The sequence below is a fragment of the Pogoniulus pusillus genome, chromosome 29, assembly GCF_015220805.1.
Source record: "Pogoniulus pusillus isolate bPogPus1 chromosome 29, bPogPus1.pri, whole genome shotgun sequence".
NCBI lineage: Eukaryota > Metazoa > Chordata > Aves > Piciformes > Lybiidae > Pogoniulus > Pogoniulus pusillus.
In genome coordinates this window covers 16,451,159-16,469,427 of record NC_087292.1, presented here as the reverse complement: position 1 = coordinate 16,469,427, position 18,269 = coordinate 16,451,159, and the positions used below count along the sequence as shown (strand labels likewise).

Below are 18,269 nucleotides of genomic sequence, written 5' to 3'. Positions count from 1 at the left end.
CTTCCTAGATGGCTGCTGAGAGGCTCTAAATGCTAAGTGGAAGGCAAGAGAGCAATAAGCAAATCCAGGACCTGTAGATGATAAAAGTGTCAAGTCTCCACCCAGACTAAACTGGCAATAGATGAGGATGGTGAAATTCAGGTCATCTGAAGCTGAACTACTTAGAAGCACAAGATATAACCCTGGATGGCTGCACTGTAATCACAGCACAGGTTTGGGAGTTCTTCTGTACAAGGGTGGTGAGATTCTGGCACAGGTTGCTCAGGGATGCTGTGGATGCCCTCTCCACAGAAGTGGTCAAGGCCAGCGTGGATGAGGCCTTGAGCAACCAAGCTGAGAGGTGCCCCTGCCCACAGCAGAGAGGTTGGAGTAGATGATCTCTGAGGTCCCTCCCAACCTGAGCCATCCTAGGGTTCTGTGACTGCCCACACATTCTGTCTCTCAGGTGAGACAGCTTCAAGCTCCCCACACTGAAGCTGTTAAGGATGGATGCAGGAAGCACCAGAAGAGCCTGATGAAGCCTTCACCCCACAGCAGTCACTCCCTTTGCAGCTCCCTGCTTGCCTGTGCAGCCAGGGCTTTGCAAACCCCTTGGCAATCATCTCTGCCATCTCCACCTGTCTTACTCCAGTGATTTGGAACTTACTATCAAGATTGATCTCTCGTGTAACCGTGGTGTAATGGCCCAACTGACCGAGGGCACCGAGCTGCCACACGACCTGAAGGCTATCCAACTCCTCTCCCTCAAAAACTGGAGTCTGTTCCCACAGAAGAAGTTCCAACTGCAGAATGGCTCACAGCCTGGCTGGATGGTTGCCCCTGATGAGCTTCAAGGTCTTTTCATACAAGTTTAATCATAGAATCAAGCAGGCTGGAAGAGAGCTCCAAGCTCAGCCTGCCCAACCTAGCACCCAGCCCTGCCCAGCCAACCAGACCATGGCACTAAGTGCCTCAGCCAGGCTTGGCTTCAACACCTCCAGGGAGGGGGACTCCACCACCTCCCTGGGCAGTCCATCCAATGCCAATCACTCTCTCTGCCAACAACTTCCTCCTAACATCCAGCATAGACCTCCCCCAATTCACCTCAGAACAGGATTTTCATCTCCTGCTGAAAGGTTTGGAAGGAGGAACCTCTATCCCTTATAAAGCCAAGCTCTTTGTAGGGTGTCCCTGCCCATGGCAGGAGGGTTGGAACTGGCTGATCCTTGTGGTCCCTTCCAACCCTGCCTGATTCTATGGTTCTATGATTCTCTCAGCAGAAGGTACCCAGGAGAAGTCTGCTGGCCAAAGCCTTCCCAGCAGTAAAATCAAAGGAGTGCAAATCTGCTGCCTCTACAACTCACAGGATGTTAGGGGTTGGGAGGGACCTGTGGAGACAGAATTCAACCCTCACCACTCTGAATCCTGACAGAAAGCCACCGACAAGAAAAGGAACCCAGACATGAAAGCCTCTAACAGCCCATGTGCCTCCTAGCATCCAGCCTAGACCTCCCCTGGCACAACTTGAGACTGGCATAACTCGAGTTATGCCTTGATCCCATGAGCTTCTAGAGGGCTGTTCAGTGTCAGAAGAGCTAATTGGTGAGACCAGCTGGTTGCTGATCACTGAGAAGTATTTGCTCCCCTCCAGAGAGGAAGGAACCCACCTTCCTGTGCCACCAGCAGGCTGAGCTGGGCTGCTCCTAGCTCAGATCCAGGCTCTTCTGCAGAGCCAAGCACAGAAACACACAGTACAGCGAATCCTCTGCTATGTTTGAACTGGAAGAGGTCAGGCACGGAGCAGCTCTGCACTGTCTGAACAGAGCTACCACTGAAACCTGCCTGAGACCTCCAATCAAACTCCCACAGAAGGAAGCTTCACCTCAAAGAAATGAGCTAAAAAGTCAAACTCAAGAACAATAAAAAGCAGTTAATTTTCCCAGCGTTTGGCCTGAAATGGCAGCGATGGAAGCAGGCAGCACAGCAGCTCTGAAGGTGGCTGCCACCACTTCCCAACATCTTCATCTCTAAGAGAGCCACCTCCTAAGGCAGAATGACAGTTCAGTTTTGTCTTCATTCCAGCAACCACTGCTGCAGCTACTTTTAGGAGCTGAAGAGTCAGCCCAGTGCCCTCAGGAGATATGAATTGCCACACAGCATCAGCTGAGTCGTCCATCACCAATCCTGCCTTCCACAGCTGCCACATCCACAGGCTTCAGCAAGAGGTGCAGGGAAACCTCACAGCAGACAACTGTGAAGCCAGCAGAAGGTTTCAGATATGGCCATTTGCTTTTGCTGTTCCCTCTGTGAGCGTGACAGAGCCCTGGAACAGGCTACCCAGATAGGTTGTGGAGTCTCCTTCTCTGCAGACACGCCAAGCCCAGCTGGATGTGTTCCTATGTGACCTGCTCTGGGTGATCCTGCCCTGGTAGGGGGTGTTGGATTGGATGGCACTGAGTGCCATGGTCTAGTTGACTGGACAGGGCTGGGTGCTAGGTTGGACTGGATGATCTTGGAGGTCTCTTCCAACCTGGTTGATTCTATGACCTTCAGAGGTCCTTCCAAGCCCTAACATTCTGTGATTCTGTGACCAAAACCTCCATATTCCAAACCAAGTCCATGCAGTTGGGTGTTGGGGAGGGGAGGGACAACACAGAACCAAGCTGGAAATGGGGAGATTCAGACTGGATGTTAGGCAGAAGCTGTCCAGCATGAGAGTGGTGAGAGCTTGGCAGGGGTTACCCAGGGAGGTGGTGGAAGCCTCATGCCTGGAGGTGTTTAAGGCCAGGCTGGCTGAGGCTGTGGGCAGCCTGCTCTAGTGTGAAATGTCCCTGGGCATGGCAAGGGGGTAGAACTGGCTGCTCCTTGTGGTGCCTTCCAACCCTGCCTGATTCTATGGTTCTATGATTCTCTAAGCAGAAGGTACCCAGGAGAAGTCTGCTGGCCAAAGCCTTCCCAGCAGTAAAATCAAAGGGGTGCAAACCTGCTGCTTCTACAACTCACAGGATGTTAGGGGTTGGGAGGGACCTGTGGAGACAGAATTCAACCCTCACCACTCTGAATCCTGACAGAAAGCCACGGACAAGAAAAGGAACCCAGACATGAAAGCCTCTAACAGCCCAGCCCCTGGGGAAAGAGTGGGGACAAAAATAAACTCCACAGAGATGGAAAACAGGAAAGGAAAAGGACTGGAGGGGTTTGGGGGTGGGGTTGGTGTTGGTAGGGGGTTTTGTTTGCTGGTTTTGTTGGCTCTCTCTGAATAGAAGCAAAACCAGAAGCTGAAAGGACAGGGCACAGAGTCCGAGAGAATCTTCCCTTCTTCAGAGCAAAAGGACCCAAGTTAGAGAGCACCAAAACATTTCACTTAGTGCACTCCTCCACTCTGTGCTCTCCCTAGAGAAAATCTGCCAACTGGAATGGCACCAAAAATGTGTTGTTTCCTCCTCCCCCTCCTCTCCCTCCAGAGAAAAGCAAAAACAGATTAAGGAAGAACTCCCAACTCGCTCCAATGGACAGAAACCCAACAAACACACCCCACTTCTCTGCTTCCCTTCTGCCCTGGCCTCCTCTCCACTCCCAAGACATTCCAACATTGTTTGAATTCCTCTGCAAAGTTGCTCTCAAAAAGGTGAGGTTGGGCTTGAAATGCCTCCTCCCAACAGGAGTTTCATTTCTATCCAACTACAGACACCAGGAACAAAGAGCATTGCTCCCATCCCTGTGCTGAAAAGGAGGGTACAAAAATCCCCCAATGCATCCTTAGTTACTGAGGAGGGCACCTGAGCTGCCCCAAAAGGAGGAAGGGGATTCTGCCTCTTAGCTCTGCTCTCCTCAGAGCCCCACCTGGAGTCCTGGGGGCAGTTCTGGAGCCCCCAGCACAAGCAGGACATGAAAGTGTTGGAGCCAGTCCAGAGGAGGCCACCAAGATGCTGAGAGGGCTGCAGCAGCTCTGCTCTGAGGACAGGCTGAGAGAATTGGGGCTCTGCAGCCTGGAGAAGAGAAGGCTTCCAGGAGACCTTGAAGTGATCTTCCAGCATCTGAAGGGGGCTACAGGAGGGCTGGGGAGGGACTATTGACAAGGGCTTGTAATGACAGCAGGAGGAGGAATGGGTTTAAAGTGGCAGAGGGGAGATGGAAACTGGATGTTAGGAAGAAGTTGTTTGCAGTGAGGGTGGTGAGAGACTGGCACAGGTTGAGGGTGGTGAGACACTGGCACAGGTTGCCCAGGGAGGCTGTGGAGCACAGAAGCACCCAATGTGATCGAAGATCACATTGGGTGCTTCTGTGCTCCACAACCTCCCTGGAGGTGTTCAGAACCAGGCTGGATGAGGCCTTGAGCAACCTGTTCTAGTGGGAGGTGTCCCTGCCTATGGCAGGGGGTTGGAACTGGCTGAGCTTTGAGCTCCCTTCCAACCTAACCCATTCTATTCTATGACTGAAAAGGAAAGAGAAGGCAGAAAGACTCAGGATATTTATGGATGTGAAGTCCCTGCTTGTGAGCTTTACAAGTACAAATCTCCTGCAGCATTTTCTCCTGAGTGTGTTTGAGGAAGAAAACCACAACACAGGATCCTGTGGGACCTCCAAAGCTCATCCAGCACCACCACTCAGCAGGGACATCCCCCCCTACAGCAGCTTGCTCACAGCCTTCTCCAGCCTCACCTTGAGCAGCTCCAGCCATGAGGCCTCAGCTCCCTCCCTGGGCAACCTGCTGCAGTGTTCCAGCAGCCTCCTGCTGCACAACTTGTTCCTCACCTCCAATCTCAAGCTGCTCTGCTCTCATTCCAAACCACTGCCCTCAGCCTGTCCCTGCAGCCCTTTGCCTACAGTCCCTCTGCAGCCTGCTTGTAGCCCCTGCAGGTTGCTCTGAGGTCTGCCTGGAACCTTTTCTTCTGCAGGCTGCACACCCCCAGCTCCCTCAGCCTGCCCTTGTAGCAGAGCTGCTCCAGCTCCCTGAGCATCCTCATGGCCTCCTCTGGTCCCTCTCCATGAGGTCCATGTCTTTCCTGTGCTCAGGGCTCCAGAGCTGGCCCCAGCAGTGCAGGTGAGGTCTCAGCAGCAGTACAGGATGGATGTTTTTTGTTGGAGTAGCCACTCTGTGTTGTTAGAAAACACCAAAGAATTTATCTCCTGTGAGAAAACAGCAGCCTCCTGCTGCACAACTCATTCCTCACCTCCAATCTCAAGCTGCTCTGCTCTCATTTCAGAGCAGGTTGAAATTCTCTTTTCTCTGTTGCCCAGGGATGTGTTGATGCTCCTGGAGGCATTCAAGATCTGTGATACCCATTCACAGAATGGTTTGGGTTGGGAGGGACCTTAAAGATTACCTAGTTCAAGCCCACTGCCATGGGCAGGGAACACCAGGACAGATTTAAGTCAGGAAACACAACACCCTTAAAGCCAAATCCTCAGCTCACAGTTGCTCCTAGCATGAAAATCCAAATGGAAGTAGGCATTTTAAAAGGCCAATTTCAGCAAGAGGAATAAGGACATGCTAAACACCAGACACTTGTAGTCATTCACATCATCAAATGATGCTTTGTTTCCACCATCCAAAACACAAACCACAAGCAAAATGTAGCTCCACTAAGCAGGACATAAATTAACAAGGAGCTTTCACTGAACATTTCACTCTGCTCCAGAGCTTTAAACCAGCAACTTGGCTTTGCCCTGGGAGTTGTCAAACCATTGCCATGAAGCTGGGCAGTACAAAAAGGACAAGCAAAGCAAAGGAATTCAGAAGGTCTCTCAGAACAATCCATTTATTATCCTGCATCAGCACTGACAGCAGAAGGAGAACCCCAAGAGGAAAGCAGGTCTGAGAATGAAAGCTAAGGGAACACTGCCAGCCTCCACCTTGTGGAAGGAGGGGGGAAGAGAAATTAGGGAACTGGAAACTGGGAAGTTAAAAACAGAAAGAGAAAAATAAACCAAGCAATAAAGAACAGAGATCACAGAACCCTGGAATGGGTTGGAAGGGACCTTTAAAGATCATCTAGTTCCAACCTCCTAGCCGTAGGCAGAGACACTTCCAGGTGGCTCAAGGTCCCATCCAAGCTGGATTCAAACAGTTCCTGCCTTGGAGCCTCCAGAGCTTCTCTGGACAGCCTGTTCCAGTGCCTCACCACTCTCACAGGGAAGAATTTCTTCCTCAGTCCAGCTTCTTCCAGCCTGAAGCCATCAGCCCTTGCCTGTCACTCCATACCAAATGCCCCTCTCCAGCACTCCTCTAGTTGCAGGTTTTGCTGCAGTGTTCAGATTCACAGAATGGGTTGGAAAAGACCTTCAAGATCATCCAGTGCAACCTCCTGCCATGGGCAGGGACACCTCTCACTAGCCCAAGCTGCTCAAGGCCTTGAACACCTCCAGGCAGGGGACATCCACAACCTCTCTGGGCAACCTGTGCCAGAGTCTCACCACTCACATGGGGAAGAATTTCTTCCTAATGCCTGACCTCAAGCCAGCTTCTTCCAGTTTGAAGCCAGCACTCCTCATCCTGCCTCTCCATACAAAAAAGTCCCTTTTCAGCTCTCCTCTATTTTTGCTGTTGCCTTCTTCAGCACCAGGCAGCAGAGAGAGACCTCTCTTTACTGGCTTTGCAGGAGGAAAAACACCAACTCAAAAAGAACAGCAAATAAGATCCAAGACAAAGTCTCCTTACCAGTAACAAACTGGGTTCCAGGTCTAGCACTTCTCCTACACCAGCTGAGGACATCAACAGCCCCAGGGCAGCACAGTGTCTGCAACCTTCTGACAGCACTGGGCTGAGCTCTTGGAGGGGAAAGGCAGAACTATGGCAGAGAACACAAACAGGAGTTTTTAGCCTGAAACTACCACATCCCTGAGCACTAGGACTACATTTGGAGGTCTCTTCCCCTCCTAACTCACTGTTAAAACACCTCTATTTAGGACTTAATGAGCCCCATGAAAGGTTAACTCAAAGCCTACATCACTAAGTTGCAGGCAGTTAAACCCTGGTTATGGTTTTTGGTGAATAAACTAGAGGAGAGGAACTTAAAGCCTGGGAAAAAAGGAAAAATAAGTCTAATTTTAGCTCCTAAAACTTCAATCAGATCCTTCAAACAACAGTGTTTCCTGTTTGGGAGCTTTTCAAAACGTTCTCCCTTTAATGGCTTTGTTGAAGAGAGCTTTGTGGCCCAAAGGGCACTAAGTCACCTTACCTGACCTGTCAGATGCCAAGGTTAAGGAGCTACCAACACAGCTCCTGGGAAGAAGCAAGTCTGCAATGGAAGCTTGAAGAGAATTTCCTCTCCAGAGTGTTTAAAGGACACTTTTATTTGGGGGTAAGACACTAAACAATCCTAAGATTTTCAGAACTCTGAAATACAGAATGACAGAAGCACAGAACTGCTTTGGCTGGACAAGACCTTTAGGGTTATCAAGTGCAAGCCTTACCCCAGCACTGCCAGGGCACCACCAAACCATGGCACTCAGCACCACAGCTGCCACACCCTTCCAGGGATGGAGACTCCACCACAGCCCTGGGCAGCCTGGGCCAGGCATTAACAGCCTTCAAGGGGAAGAAATTGCTCCTCACTCCAACCTAAGCCTCCCCTGGGGCAACATGAGGCCATTTCCTCTTGTCCTGTCACTTGTCCCTTAGGAGAAGAGACCAAGCCCCACCTGGCTCCAGCTTCAGGGAGCTGTAGAGAGCCAGAAGGTCTCCCCTCAGCCTCCTTTTCACAGAATCACAGAAAGACCCAGGTTGGAAAAGACCCTCAGCATCACCAAGCCTGACCTATAAGCCCACCCTACAAGAGTAGGCTCCAGGCTGAACAACCCCAGGTCATAGAATCAGCTAGGCTGGAAGAGAGCTCCAAGCTCAGCCAGCCCAACCTAGCACCCAGCCCTGCCCAACCAACCAGACCATGGCACTAAGTGCCCCAGCCAGGCTTGGCTTCAACACCTCCAGCCACAGACACTCCACCACCTCCCTGGGCAGCTCATTCCAATGCCAATCACTCTCTCTGACAACAACTTCCCCCATAACATCCAGCCCAGACCTGCCCTGGCACAACTTGAGGCTGTGTCCCCTTCTTCTGTTGCTGTCTGCCTGGCAGCAGAGCCCAACCTCACCTGGCTACAGCCTCCCTGCAGGCAGCTGCAGGCAGCAATGAGCTCTGCCCTGAGCCTCCTCTGCTGCAGGCTGCACCCCCCCCAGCTCCCTCAGCCTCTCCTCACAGGGCTGTGCTCCAGGCCCCTCCCCAGCCTTGCTGCCCTGCTCCAAACACCTTCCAGCACCTCAACAGCTCTCTTGAACTGAGGAGCCCAGAACTGGACACAGCACTCCAGGGGTGGCCTGAGCAGTGCTGAGCACAGGGGCACAAGAACCTCCCTTGTCCTTAGGCTGCTCCCTAAGACTTCTGCTCTAGGCCCTTCACCAGCTTTGCTGCCCCTCTGGACACACTGCAGCACCTCAGACACCTCTAAGCATTAGGCAAAGTAGAAGGGAGAAATGTTTGACACTGAGGGTGGGGAGAGCCTGGCCCAGGCTGCCCAGAGAGCAGAGCCTGTTGTGACAGGACAAAGGGGGATGGTTTGAGCTCCAAGAGGGAGCCTCAGAGTGGAGAGAAGGGAGAAATGTGTGACACAGAGTGAGGAGAGCCTGCCCAGAGAGGTGGGAGCTGTCCCAGGCCTGGCACCACTGCAGCTCAGGTTGGTTGTGGCTGTGAGCAATCTGCTCTGATTGCAGCTGTCCCTGCTGAGTGGACCAGATGACCTTGAAAGGTCCCTTCTCAGCCAAACCATTCTATGATCTCTCTGCATGTCAGACATCTTCCACACAGATCAGCTCTCTTAATTAACTATCAATCAATAGCACTGATTGCAAGACTGACCTCCTCTAGCAGCAGCCTAAGAAACCAGCAGCAGACAGAACCACAGAGAGCTTTCCCAATACCAGCTGATGTCACTACACGAAGGAGCTCAGCTCACAAACACATGAAGTCATCAGCAGGAAAATCCAAACACTCTGATGGCAACAAGCAGAAGTGTGAAAACCTTGCAAACAAACCTGACCCACTTGAGGCAAACCCCACAGACTCTCTTGTCTGATTTCTGCTTCAGACTGCCAAGACTTTGCCTTTCCCTGCTTCTGATTGCTTCTCCACAGCAATTGTTTTGGCTAGCTCCTTTTATTCCTCTTATTTAGACAGCTCTAAAGATAAAGCCAGGGGAGGGAGGGAGCCAGATAGACACAGAGCCACGGGAAATCACTTGATGAGCAAAGTGTAAAATGCATTTTCTCACTGAAGAGTTAGGGCTGGTGCTGCTCAGACTCCTTCACACCTGTCCCCGAGTCACAGCCCCAGCCAAAGCAGTCAGAATGGTAAAGCTCAGGGCACTGTTTTGCACTGCTCTCTGCATGCTTAACTCCTTGCTTTAAGCTCTGCACCTGTTTCCCTCTTCTAATGGAAGAGATGAGAGCCAAGTGACCATGATTAGTGGAGGCAGCCCTACCACAAGGTAGCAAGCAGGAGAACAGCCAGAGGGGGTTCCCTCAGCTTCTGCTGCTGGGGGAGATGTCTCCAGGAGCCTCTTGTTATCCATGCTCAGGCAGATCTCACACACACAACTGTGAGCCCTCATGACAATGTTTTATCTCCAGCTCCTCCTCCTCCTCCTTCCCCTCCCCTGCTGCAAAAACATCTTTAAAGGCTGAGAACTCACCAAGGCTTGAAGATGATTCCTGTCAGCAAAAAGAAAAGTCAGGATGTTTCAGGGCTGGATGGTGCATGGTTTAAGGAAGAGAGGAGAATGGTCTCTGGTGACAAGCTCCAAAAGGATCATCAGGTGTCCTGCATTTGGGAATGGGAGAAGAGGAGGCAAAAATTAAAACTCTGGATGCAGAACTCCCTCAGTGCCACCAGCATCACAAATGAACTGCTCCTTTGCAGCACTGTTTGTCACTTCACACCAGAAATATGCTGATAGGCTTCTGGAACTAAGCAGATGGTTTAGTCTCTGTGGTAAGTGTTTAGTAAATTCTCTTTTCCCTAAGACAAATACAAGTTCCAACATTGGTCACAACTCCTGCCTGGGCTTCCAGGAGTGCTCTGTAAAAAGCTCCTGTAAAAACTTCGATGGTTTATGAGAGGATTTCCATTCTAAAAGCATTGTTTTAGGCAATATCATCAGTTCAGCTCCTGCTCCTGCCACTCAGAGAATCCTGGGATCAAGCAAGTTGGAAGAGACCTTCAAGATCACCAAGCACAACCTAGCACCCAGCCCTGCCCAACCAACCAGACCATGGCACTAAGTGCCCCAGCCAGGCTTGGCTGCAACACCTCCAGCCACGGCCACTCCACCACCTCCCTGGGCAGCCCATTCCAATGCCAATCACTCTCTCTGCCAGGAACTTCCTAACAACATCCAGCCTGAACCTGCCCTGGCACAGCTTCAGGCTGTGTCCCCTTGTTCTGTTGCTGGCTGCCTGGCAGCAGAGCCCAACCCCACCTGGCTACAGCCTCCCTGCAGGCAGCTGCAGACAGCAATGAGCTCTGCCCTGAGCCTCCTCTGCTGCAGGCTGCACACCCCCAGCTCCCTCAGCCTCTCCTCACAGGGCTGTGCTCCAGGCCCCTCCCCAGCCTTGCTGCCCTGCTCCAAACACCTTCCAGCACCTCAACATCTCTCTTGAACTGAGGAGCCCAGAACTGGACACAGCACTCCAGGTGTGGCCTGAGCAGTGCTGAGCACAGGGGCACAAGAACCTCCCTTGTCCTGCTGCCCACACTGCTCCTGAGCCAGCCCAGGATGCCATTGGCTCTGCTGCCCACCTGGGCACTGCTGCCTCCTCTTCAGCTCCTCTCTCCCACCACCCCCAGCTCCCTCTCTGCCTGGCTGCTCTCAGACACTCTGGCCCCAGCCTGTAGTGCTGCTTGGGGCTGTTGTGGCCAAAGTGCAGAACCCTGCCCTTGGCCTTGTTCAATCTCATCCCCTTGGCCTCTGCCCACCCATGCAGCCTGGCCAGGTCCCTCTGCAGGGCTCTCCTCTCCTCCAACAGCTCCACAGCTGCTCCTAGCTTGGTGCCACTTGCAAACCTACTGCCCTTCAGACACTAAGTGGGGTTAGGATTCACCTCACCCCACAGTCACACTGATGCCCCTCTAAAACTCTTTATCCTGTGCCCACATCCTACTGAAGGAAGAGCTTTGAGCTCTACTCCCACCCACCTCCATCAAGTCACAGCCTCCAAAAGCCAGCAGCACCCTCACATTAAAGGGCAGAGTGCCCAAAAGTGCTGAGCAAAGCAGTTTGCTTCTCTTACAGCTTCAAACCTTCCGACAAAAGAAAACCCCCAAAGGCACAGAGACACCAAACAGCTAACACCAGAGGGGGGAGTTTGTTTTCCCATGCTCCAAAAGCTCAGCAGCTCTAACCAGAATACAGCCCAGCAGGCAGAAATGTGCCAGTACAACAGGATGCACCTTTCCACCAGGGCTGGAGATGCACCCTGCCTGCTCCAGATGCTCCTCTGCATTTCCTCTACATTCCACTTACTCATTTCCCCCCCATTTCCATCCCTGCCCACTTGTCCATCTCTCCATCCTGGTACAGACACAGCTGCTTGGATCATTCCCCTGGTTTTAATCTCTCTCTCATCTGGTCACACCAAGAGAAGAACAAATGCAGCTCTCCCAATAGCACAGACCTTGCAGAAGGCAGCAAGGACGTGGAGGAGCTGACCAGCACTTGAACAGCAAACACCTCAGAGGGTATTAAGGATGGAGAACTCTGCTGATACTACCAGTTGTGGCCCCTTACAAGTTCTGGGCTCCCCAGTTCCAGAGAGACAAAGAACTACTGGAGAGAGCCCAGCAGAGGCTGCAAAGCTGCTGAGGGGCCTGGAGCAGCTCTGTGAGGAGCAAAGGCTGAGAGCCCTGGGGCTGAGAGCCTGCAGAAGAGCAGCCCCAGAGGGGAGCTGAGCAATGCTCAGCAGGAGCTAAAGGAGCTGTGGGGGGCAAGAGGCTGGGGCCAGGCTCTTGTCAGTGGTGCCCAGGGACAGGCCAAGGATCAGTGGGCACACACTGGAAGCCAGGAGGTTCCATCTGAACAGGAGGAGGAACTTGTTTGGTGTGACCAAACCTGGAGCAGGCTGCCCAGAGAGGTTGTGGAGTCTCCTTCTCTGCAGAGCTTCCAACCCTCCTCCAGCCATTGTGCTGCTGGGGCAAGCTGCTGTGGGTTCCCTGCTTTAGCAAGGGGGGTTGGACTGGATGATCTCCAGAGCTCCCTTCCAACCCCACCATGTTGGCATTCTGGGATCTTAGGCTTCCACTTCAAAGTCCTGCTAATAATTTAGCCAAGGCCACTTTACCTCTGTGCATCATTAGCCACAACACAACATAAAAAGCACCTTAGATTAAAAAGAAGAAAGAGGATCCAGAAGTGCCATCACATCAGAGTGGGAACTGCCCTGAAGAACCATTTCCCTCAAACCTTCTCACTGGGTTTGGGTTTTTTAGCTAGGGGATCTTTGCTGAAGTTCCCAAACTCAGCAGCTAAGAAGGGTGGGAACCACAGAAGGAGGAAGAACCAGGAGGTAATTTTCAAAGAGAAGTACAACAGTGAGGAAGGACTGAGAGAAAAAGCATCTAAGAGTCAGAAAAGACAGGTCAGGAGTCAGGAATAACCCAGGGGTGACCCAAAAAGAATGGAGCAGTGTGGATGTGAAGGGAGCACTCAGGGTGCTCTGTGAACCACCTCAGTGGGTAATTCCCAGCACAGGCACTCTGGGCCTTGGCTAAGTTTCTCTTCTGACTTTCAAGCATAAATCTCAGCGTCCAGATCTGATCTACTATTATAAAACAAGAACAGCAGCCAAGCCAAGGAGGACTCAGTGGTGCTAAGGAAGTCAACAAGCCAGATTTATATTTAGCCACCACCTCATTCTCCAATGCCACAAGGCAGGACTTCAGGAGAGCTGTATCCCAACCACTCTGTTTATCAGCACTTAAATTAGTTGGGTTTGGGTATTTTAAGCACCCAATTGCTAACACAGAGCATTGATTCTTCTGTTTCAGAGCATAGGTTGAGCATCAGTCAGGAATTTCAGTGGTTGAAGGGGCAAGGGGCTCAGGATTGTGGAGGGAGCTACAGGAGAGCTGGAGAGAGACTCTGCACAAACCACCACTCATGCCTTGGTACAAAGTCTCTGCTTCCAGGAACTGGGGACAGGTTGGGAGAGTTGAGGCTGTTCAGCCTGGAGAAGGGAAGGCTCCAGGGAGACCTTGGAGCAGCCTTTCAGCACCCAAAAGGGGCTACAGGAGAGCTGGAGAGAGACTCTGTACAAACCACCACTCGTGCCTTGGTACAAAGTCTCTGCTTCCAGGAACTGGGGACAGGTTGGGAGAGTTGAGGCTGTTCAGCCTGGAGAAGGGAAGGCTCCAGGGAGACCTTGGAGCAGCCTTTCAGCACCCAAAAGGGGCTACAGAAAGCTGGGGAGGGACTTTGGCTTGTAGTGACAGGATGAGAGACGATGGCTTCAGACTGGATTTAGATGAGACATGGGGAAGAAATTCCTTCCAGGGAGGGTGGTGAGGCACTGGTACAGATTGCCCAGGGAGGTTGTGGAGGTACCAAGCCTGGAAGTGCTCAAGGCCAAGCTGGATGAGACCTTGAGCAACCTAGGCTAGTCAAAGATGTCCTTGCCCATGGCAGGGGGGGGAGGAGGTGGAACTGGTTGATCTTTAGGGTCCCTTCCAACACAAGCCATTCTATGAAGGCATTTCCTCCAATGGTGTACTGCTGCAAAAGGTGCCAATTTTTGCTTAACCCTTTGCTCAGCACCAGCAAGCTAGCTGAAATGTCAATCCTTCCTCCAGACTTCTTCTTCACAAGGTGGGCAATGCCAGGAAGCAAACTGCTTTGGAATAAGGACTTTATTCAACACGTGGTGAGGAAATAATTAAAGGTAAGCAGGTAGTTAAGGATAGATAGCTTTAGATATATGCCTTAACATGTAAAACCCCACTCACTTCTCTGAGCAGGGCTCTCAAGCAGCCAAGCTCCTGGAAGACTTCTCTGACACTGTTGTTCCTAAGTTTATTTTAACTCATACACAAACAGCTATGTTTGTGGAGTGAATTTCTGACACCTTTACTGCCTCCCTCCATTACAGGAGGGTCCACACACACACACACACACTGAGTTTTACTCCAACAGCAAATGCCAGGCAGCTTCCACCACCACCTGCAGAATGGTTTTTCTCTCTGAGAGCACACAGGAGCCAAATGAGTAACAGGACAGGAGGGATCACCACCCTGTGGGCTGGGAAAAGAGTGAGCCACAGCCCCCAAAAATCATGGCAACAAAAGGTGAGTTTCAGCTGTAATTCAGCATCTCCATGTCACACTTCAGTGCTCCAACGCAGGTGGGACAGCCTCACCTAGGTGCAACACAACACCAGGGAGTGGAAGACGTTTCCATCCGATTAGAATTACAATCGAGGAGCTCATCCTGCCCGGGCAGCACTCAGGAGCTATTCAAAACCAACGCTTCAGCAGCAGGCTGCTGCTGCTTCAATGGATGGGCAGGACAGAAAGCTCAAGTGGGTGCTCAGGAACTAACTGCACCACAGCCAACTCGGTAAGGGGCAGAAAACCCCACCCAAGAGGCTCAGACCTCCACCTGCAGGAAATTCAGTGAGGGCTTCACACTGCTCTGTGCTAGAGAACACTTTATTCTCCATAGGCACAAGCAGGATTTTCCTTAGTGGAAGAGAAAATGGTTTGGCAAAGCCAAGTGAACCTCAGCACCCCTGTTTCATGGGAGAGGAGGCTGGTAAGAAGCAGCTGCACCATCAAAACTCAGCAGCTACAAGGTGGAGGACTGAATCCCAAGCTGTCCTCCCTCCACGTGGGACATATGTGCGTATCCAAACACACCAGGGCAGCATGCACCCTGCTGAGGGATGCTGAGATGCTGCTTTCCTCTTGCATCTCAAGTGAAAGAGGTCATGCAATCACACAAACGTGCAGGCTGGCAAAGCCCCTCAGCATCACCAAGTCATAGAATCATAGAATCAAGCAGGTTGGAAGAGAGCTCCAAGATCATCCAGTCCAACCTAGCACCCAGCCCTATCCAATCAACCAGACCATGGCACCAAGTGCCTCATCCAGGCTTTTCTTGAAGACCCCCAGGGACAGTGCCTCCACCACCTCCCTCGGCAGCCCATTCCAATGCCAATCACTCTCTCTGTGAAGCACTTCCTCCTAACATCCAGCCTATACCTACCCTGGCACAACTTGAGACTGTGTCCCCTTGTTCTGTTGCTGGTTACCTGGCAGAAGAGGCCACCCCCCACCTGGCTACAATGCCCCTTCAGGTAGTTGTAGACAGTAATAAGATCACCCCTGAGCCTCCTCTTCTCCAGGCTAAACAGTCCAACCTAGAACCCTGCTCCCCAAGATTCACCTTAAACCATGTCCCTAAGCACCACATCCACACAACCCTTGAACACATAAGCCCTGCAACACACTTTCATTTCTCATCCTGCCTAAAGGGTAAGAAAGGCACCAACAGAAGGCTGTGGTTTAAGGCAGCTGGGAAAATAGTATCACAGAACCTTAAGGCTTGGAAGGGACCTCCAGAAATTGAGTCCAACCTCCCTGCCAAGACAGGATCCTCTAGGGTAGTTCACACAGCAATGCATCCAGGTGGGTTTGGAAGTCTCCAGAGAAAGAGACTCCACAACCTTTCTGGGCAGCCTGCTCCAGGGCTCTGCCACCCTCCCTGTAAAGAAGTTTCTCCTCCTGCTGAGGTGAAACCTTCTGTGTTGCACTTTGTAGCTGCTGCTCCTCATCTTATGGCTGCTGACCACACAAACATACCCCTGAGTGAAGAAAAAAGCCTTCATAAAGGAACACGATGATGTTTTGAGGCAGTATCCCTGGAGGTGTTTAAGAGGAGGCTGGAGGAAGCACTCAGTGCCATGGGTTAGTTAATTAGAAGGTGTTAGGTTGGACTCGATGATCTTAGAGGTCTTATCCAACCTGGTTAACTCTGTGAATAGATTTTAATGCTGGAATCTTGACTCTGAATCGCATTTGACCAAAACAGGCTTTAAAAACCCAATTAAATATCACTTCTGGAGGTCCTTAGGTAAGGAGCAGGAGCACAGCACCTCCCAGCCTGCCCAGGTCCTTGTGCTCTCAGCCTAATGTGACCCCTGCTACCTGCAGAGAGCCCTGCAGCAGGCTTGCTTTCACCAGGCAGGCATCTGCAGTTTCAAATGTCACATAAAACACCTCCCAATATTCCAGCCAGCCCTAAACCAGGAGCAAAACCTCAACAGGGAGTTAATCCCTTTTGTCGGCGCTCTCTAGGGGTAACCTCTGGCAGCCAGGAACGGGAATGAACCTCTGGCTCCCGGGAATGGTTAAGGGCCATGTGGGACAACCATTACCACTGCAGGTAGCTCTTCAAAGACTCAAACTAAGCCCTCTCCTTGCCCCCTTTTGTTTGCCTATTAAACTAAGCACACAGCAGCCAGGCAAAGCCCAACAAATGCTCCTTTTTAAGGGGGGGGGAATGTCTGGAGAGCGTTAAGAGCACTCTGGAGCGGCCACTAAAAGCAGCAAGGACATGAAGGGGGAAAATGTCCTGGGAAAGGGTGAGCTGTTTATGAAATAATTCTTCTCTTGGAAGCACAGGAACGAGGCAGTTTGGATTGGGTGTTAGCCCTGCTGCTGGGAGGACAGGAAACTTTTGCTTAGAGACTTCAAAACCACAAAATGAAATAATAAATAAATGCAAAGGAGCAGGAGAGCAAAAAAAAAAAAAAGAGAGAGCAAAAGAAAAGGTTCAAGCTCACAGCAGCACAACAATTTCCTGGAGGAAAAGCAGGCTTAGGAAGAGAGCAAATAACAGATCTTTCCAACATGAGGCATTTTTCCCTTTTGACAGAGGGCTGCCAGGGAAAGGGGATGGGTGGGGGGGGGGGGGGGGGGGGGTTGCTGCTGAACTGCTTTTCCTCTGAGCTAGAGGCTCAGCTCCTTCCAGCTAGAAAAACTAAACCACAAACCTCCCCTCTTCACGAAGAACATCTCTCCAGCTGTCCCAGAAAACACAGACCGTGGGGAGAAAGTGTCCCATTTTCCTCCTTGCCTCCCAAGAACACCACCCCACCCCGGCACAGGTCGTGTTCGCAAGGGCTCAGCCCTAACCACGCTCCAGAAGGAAGCAGCGTTTGGAACGTGTGGGAATCGACAGCCAAGCAAACGCCAGGATGCCCACCAACAGCCCGAGGGGGCTTTGGTACCACGCTCAGAATTCGCTTCAGCGACACCAAAAGTGAAGACAGAAGCTACGAAAGCAACCACCAGAGAAGTTTTAGCTGGGAGTGAGTTTCCCCCTCCTGGACAAGCTGTATCAAAACCCAAACCTTTCCTTTTCTCACATCGTTTTCTCTTTCACTTCCATTTATCCCAAGAGCAAACCAAATCACCCCCCGGTTTTATTTTCTTTAGTTTTCCTTCCTAAATCCCATTTTGCAGCTCTCCCTCCTCCAAGCTCCCAGGAGCAGCCTCCTCTTACCCACCGCTCCCCCAAAAAACACACCTTAAAGCCCTAATTCCCCCTGCCGCACGGCTGAAAACACAGTGACTAATAATACACTCCACCCTTTCCCCCCCCCCCCCCTCCTCTTTCCCCATCACTAAGGATTTCAAAATACAAAGCGAAAAAAAACCTTAGGAGAGGAGGGGGAAAAACAAAGGCAAATTCAATTCCCACTTAAAAGATGCTCCGAAAGCAGAAAACATCCAGCAAGGTGTTAATAAAAGAGTTCTCCAGTCACAGCCAGCTTCTGCCTCAAAAAACAAGAGGGGTTGGGGTGGGTTTTTTCCCCCCCCCCCCCCCTTCCTCCCCCACCTCGTTCTTCTCGGAGAATGGAGCTTTTCCTTTTAATCCTCACGGAAAGGAAAAGAAAATTCAACGCTGAAAACATTTCCTTTGGAGCAATCCCATCTCAAAGCACTCCGGCAGCAGGGCTGCTCCCCGCGAACGTCGGAGCCAAAGCCTCGCACTAAAGCCTCGCTGGAGTTGAAAGAGGGTAGGTTCCCCCCCCCCCCCCAAAAAAATATCTGTGTTTTCAAGCCACTGGAAATGCTAGGTCAGGGATGCTATGAAAAAGGCACAGCACAACTTTGGTACAGGTGTCCTACGGGCACCGCTGTTTGCTTAAACGCCAGCCCCTAATTAAGCAGGGCTTTAAACAATGCTGATCAGAATCCCGGCTCCTGGCAAGCTTTGCCCAAATGGAACCGTTGAGA

General features: G+C 51.5%; 1 protein-coding gene across 10 annotated transcripts in view; it reads right to left on the bottom strand.

The window, feature by feature from the left end:
* The window catches only part of ZBTB46 (zinc finger and BTB domain containing 46), a 57,368-nt gene that overhangs the window by 37,099 nt on the left and 2,000 nt on the right, over nucleotides 1-18,269 (bottom strand). For 9 of the 10 annotated variants that reach the window (XM_064167661.1, XM_064167660.1, XM_064167664.1 and 6 more), the window contains 2 exons: nucleotides 9,670-9,797; nucleotides 6,641-6,770 (listed from right to left, as the gene is read on the bottom strand). In XM_064167661.1, coding sequence (XP_064023731.1) covers nucleotides 6,641-6,694 — 54 coding nt within the window. In that variant the 5' untranslated portion in view covers nucleotides 6,695-6,770; nucleotides 9,670-9,797. The remainder of the gene's footprint in view (nucleotides 1-6,640; nucleotides 6,771-9,669; nucleotides 9,798-18,269) is intronic. The other variant, XM_064167665.1, reaches the window with a different exon arrangement.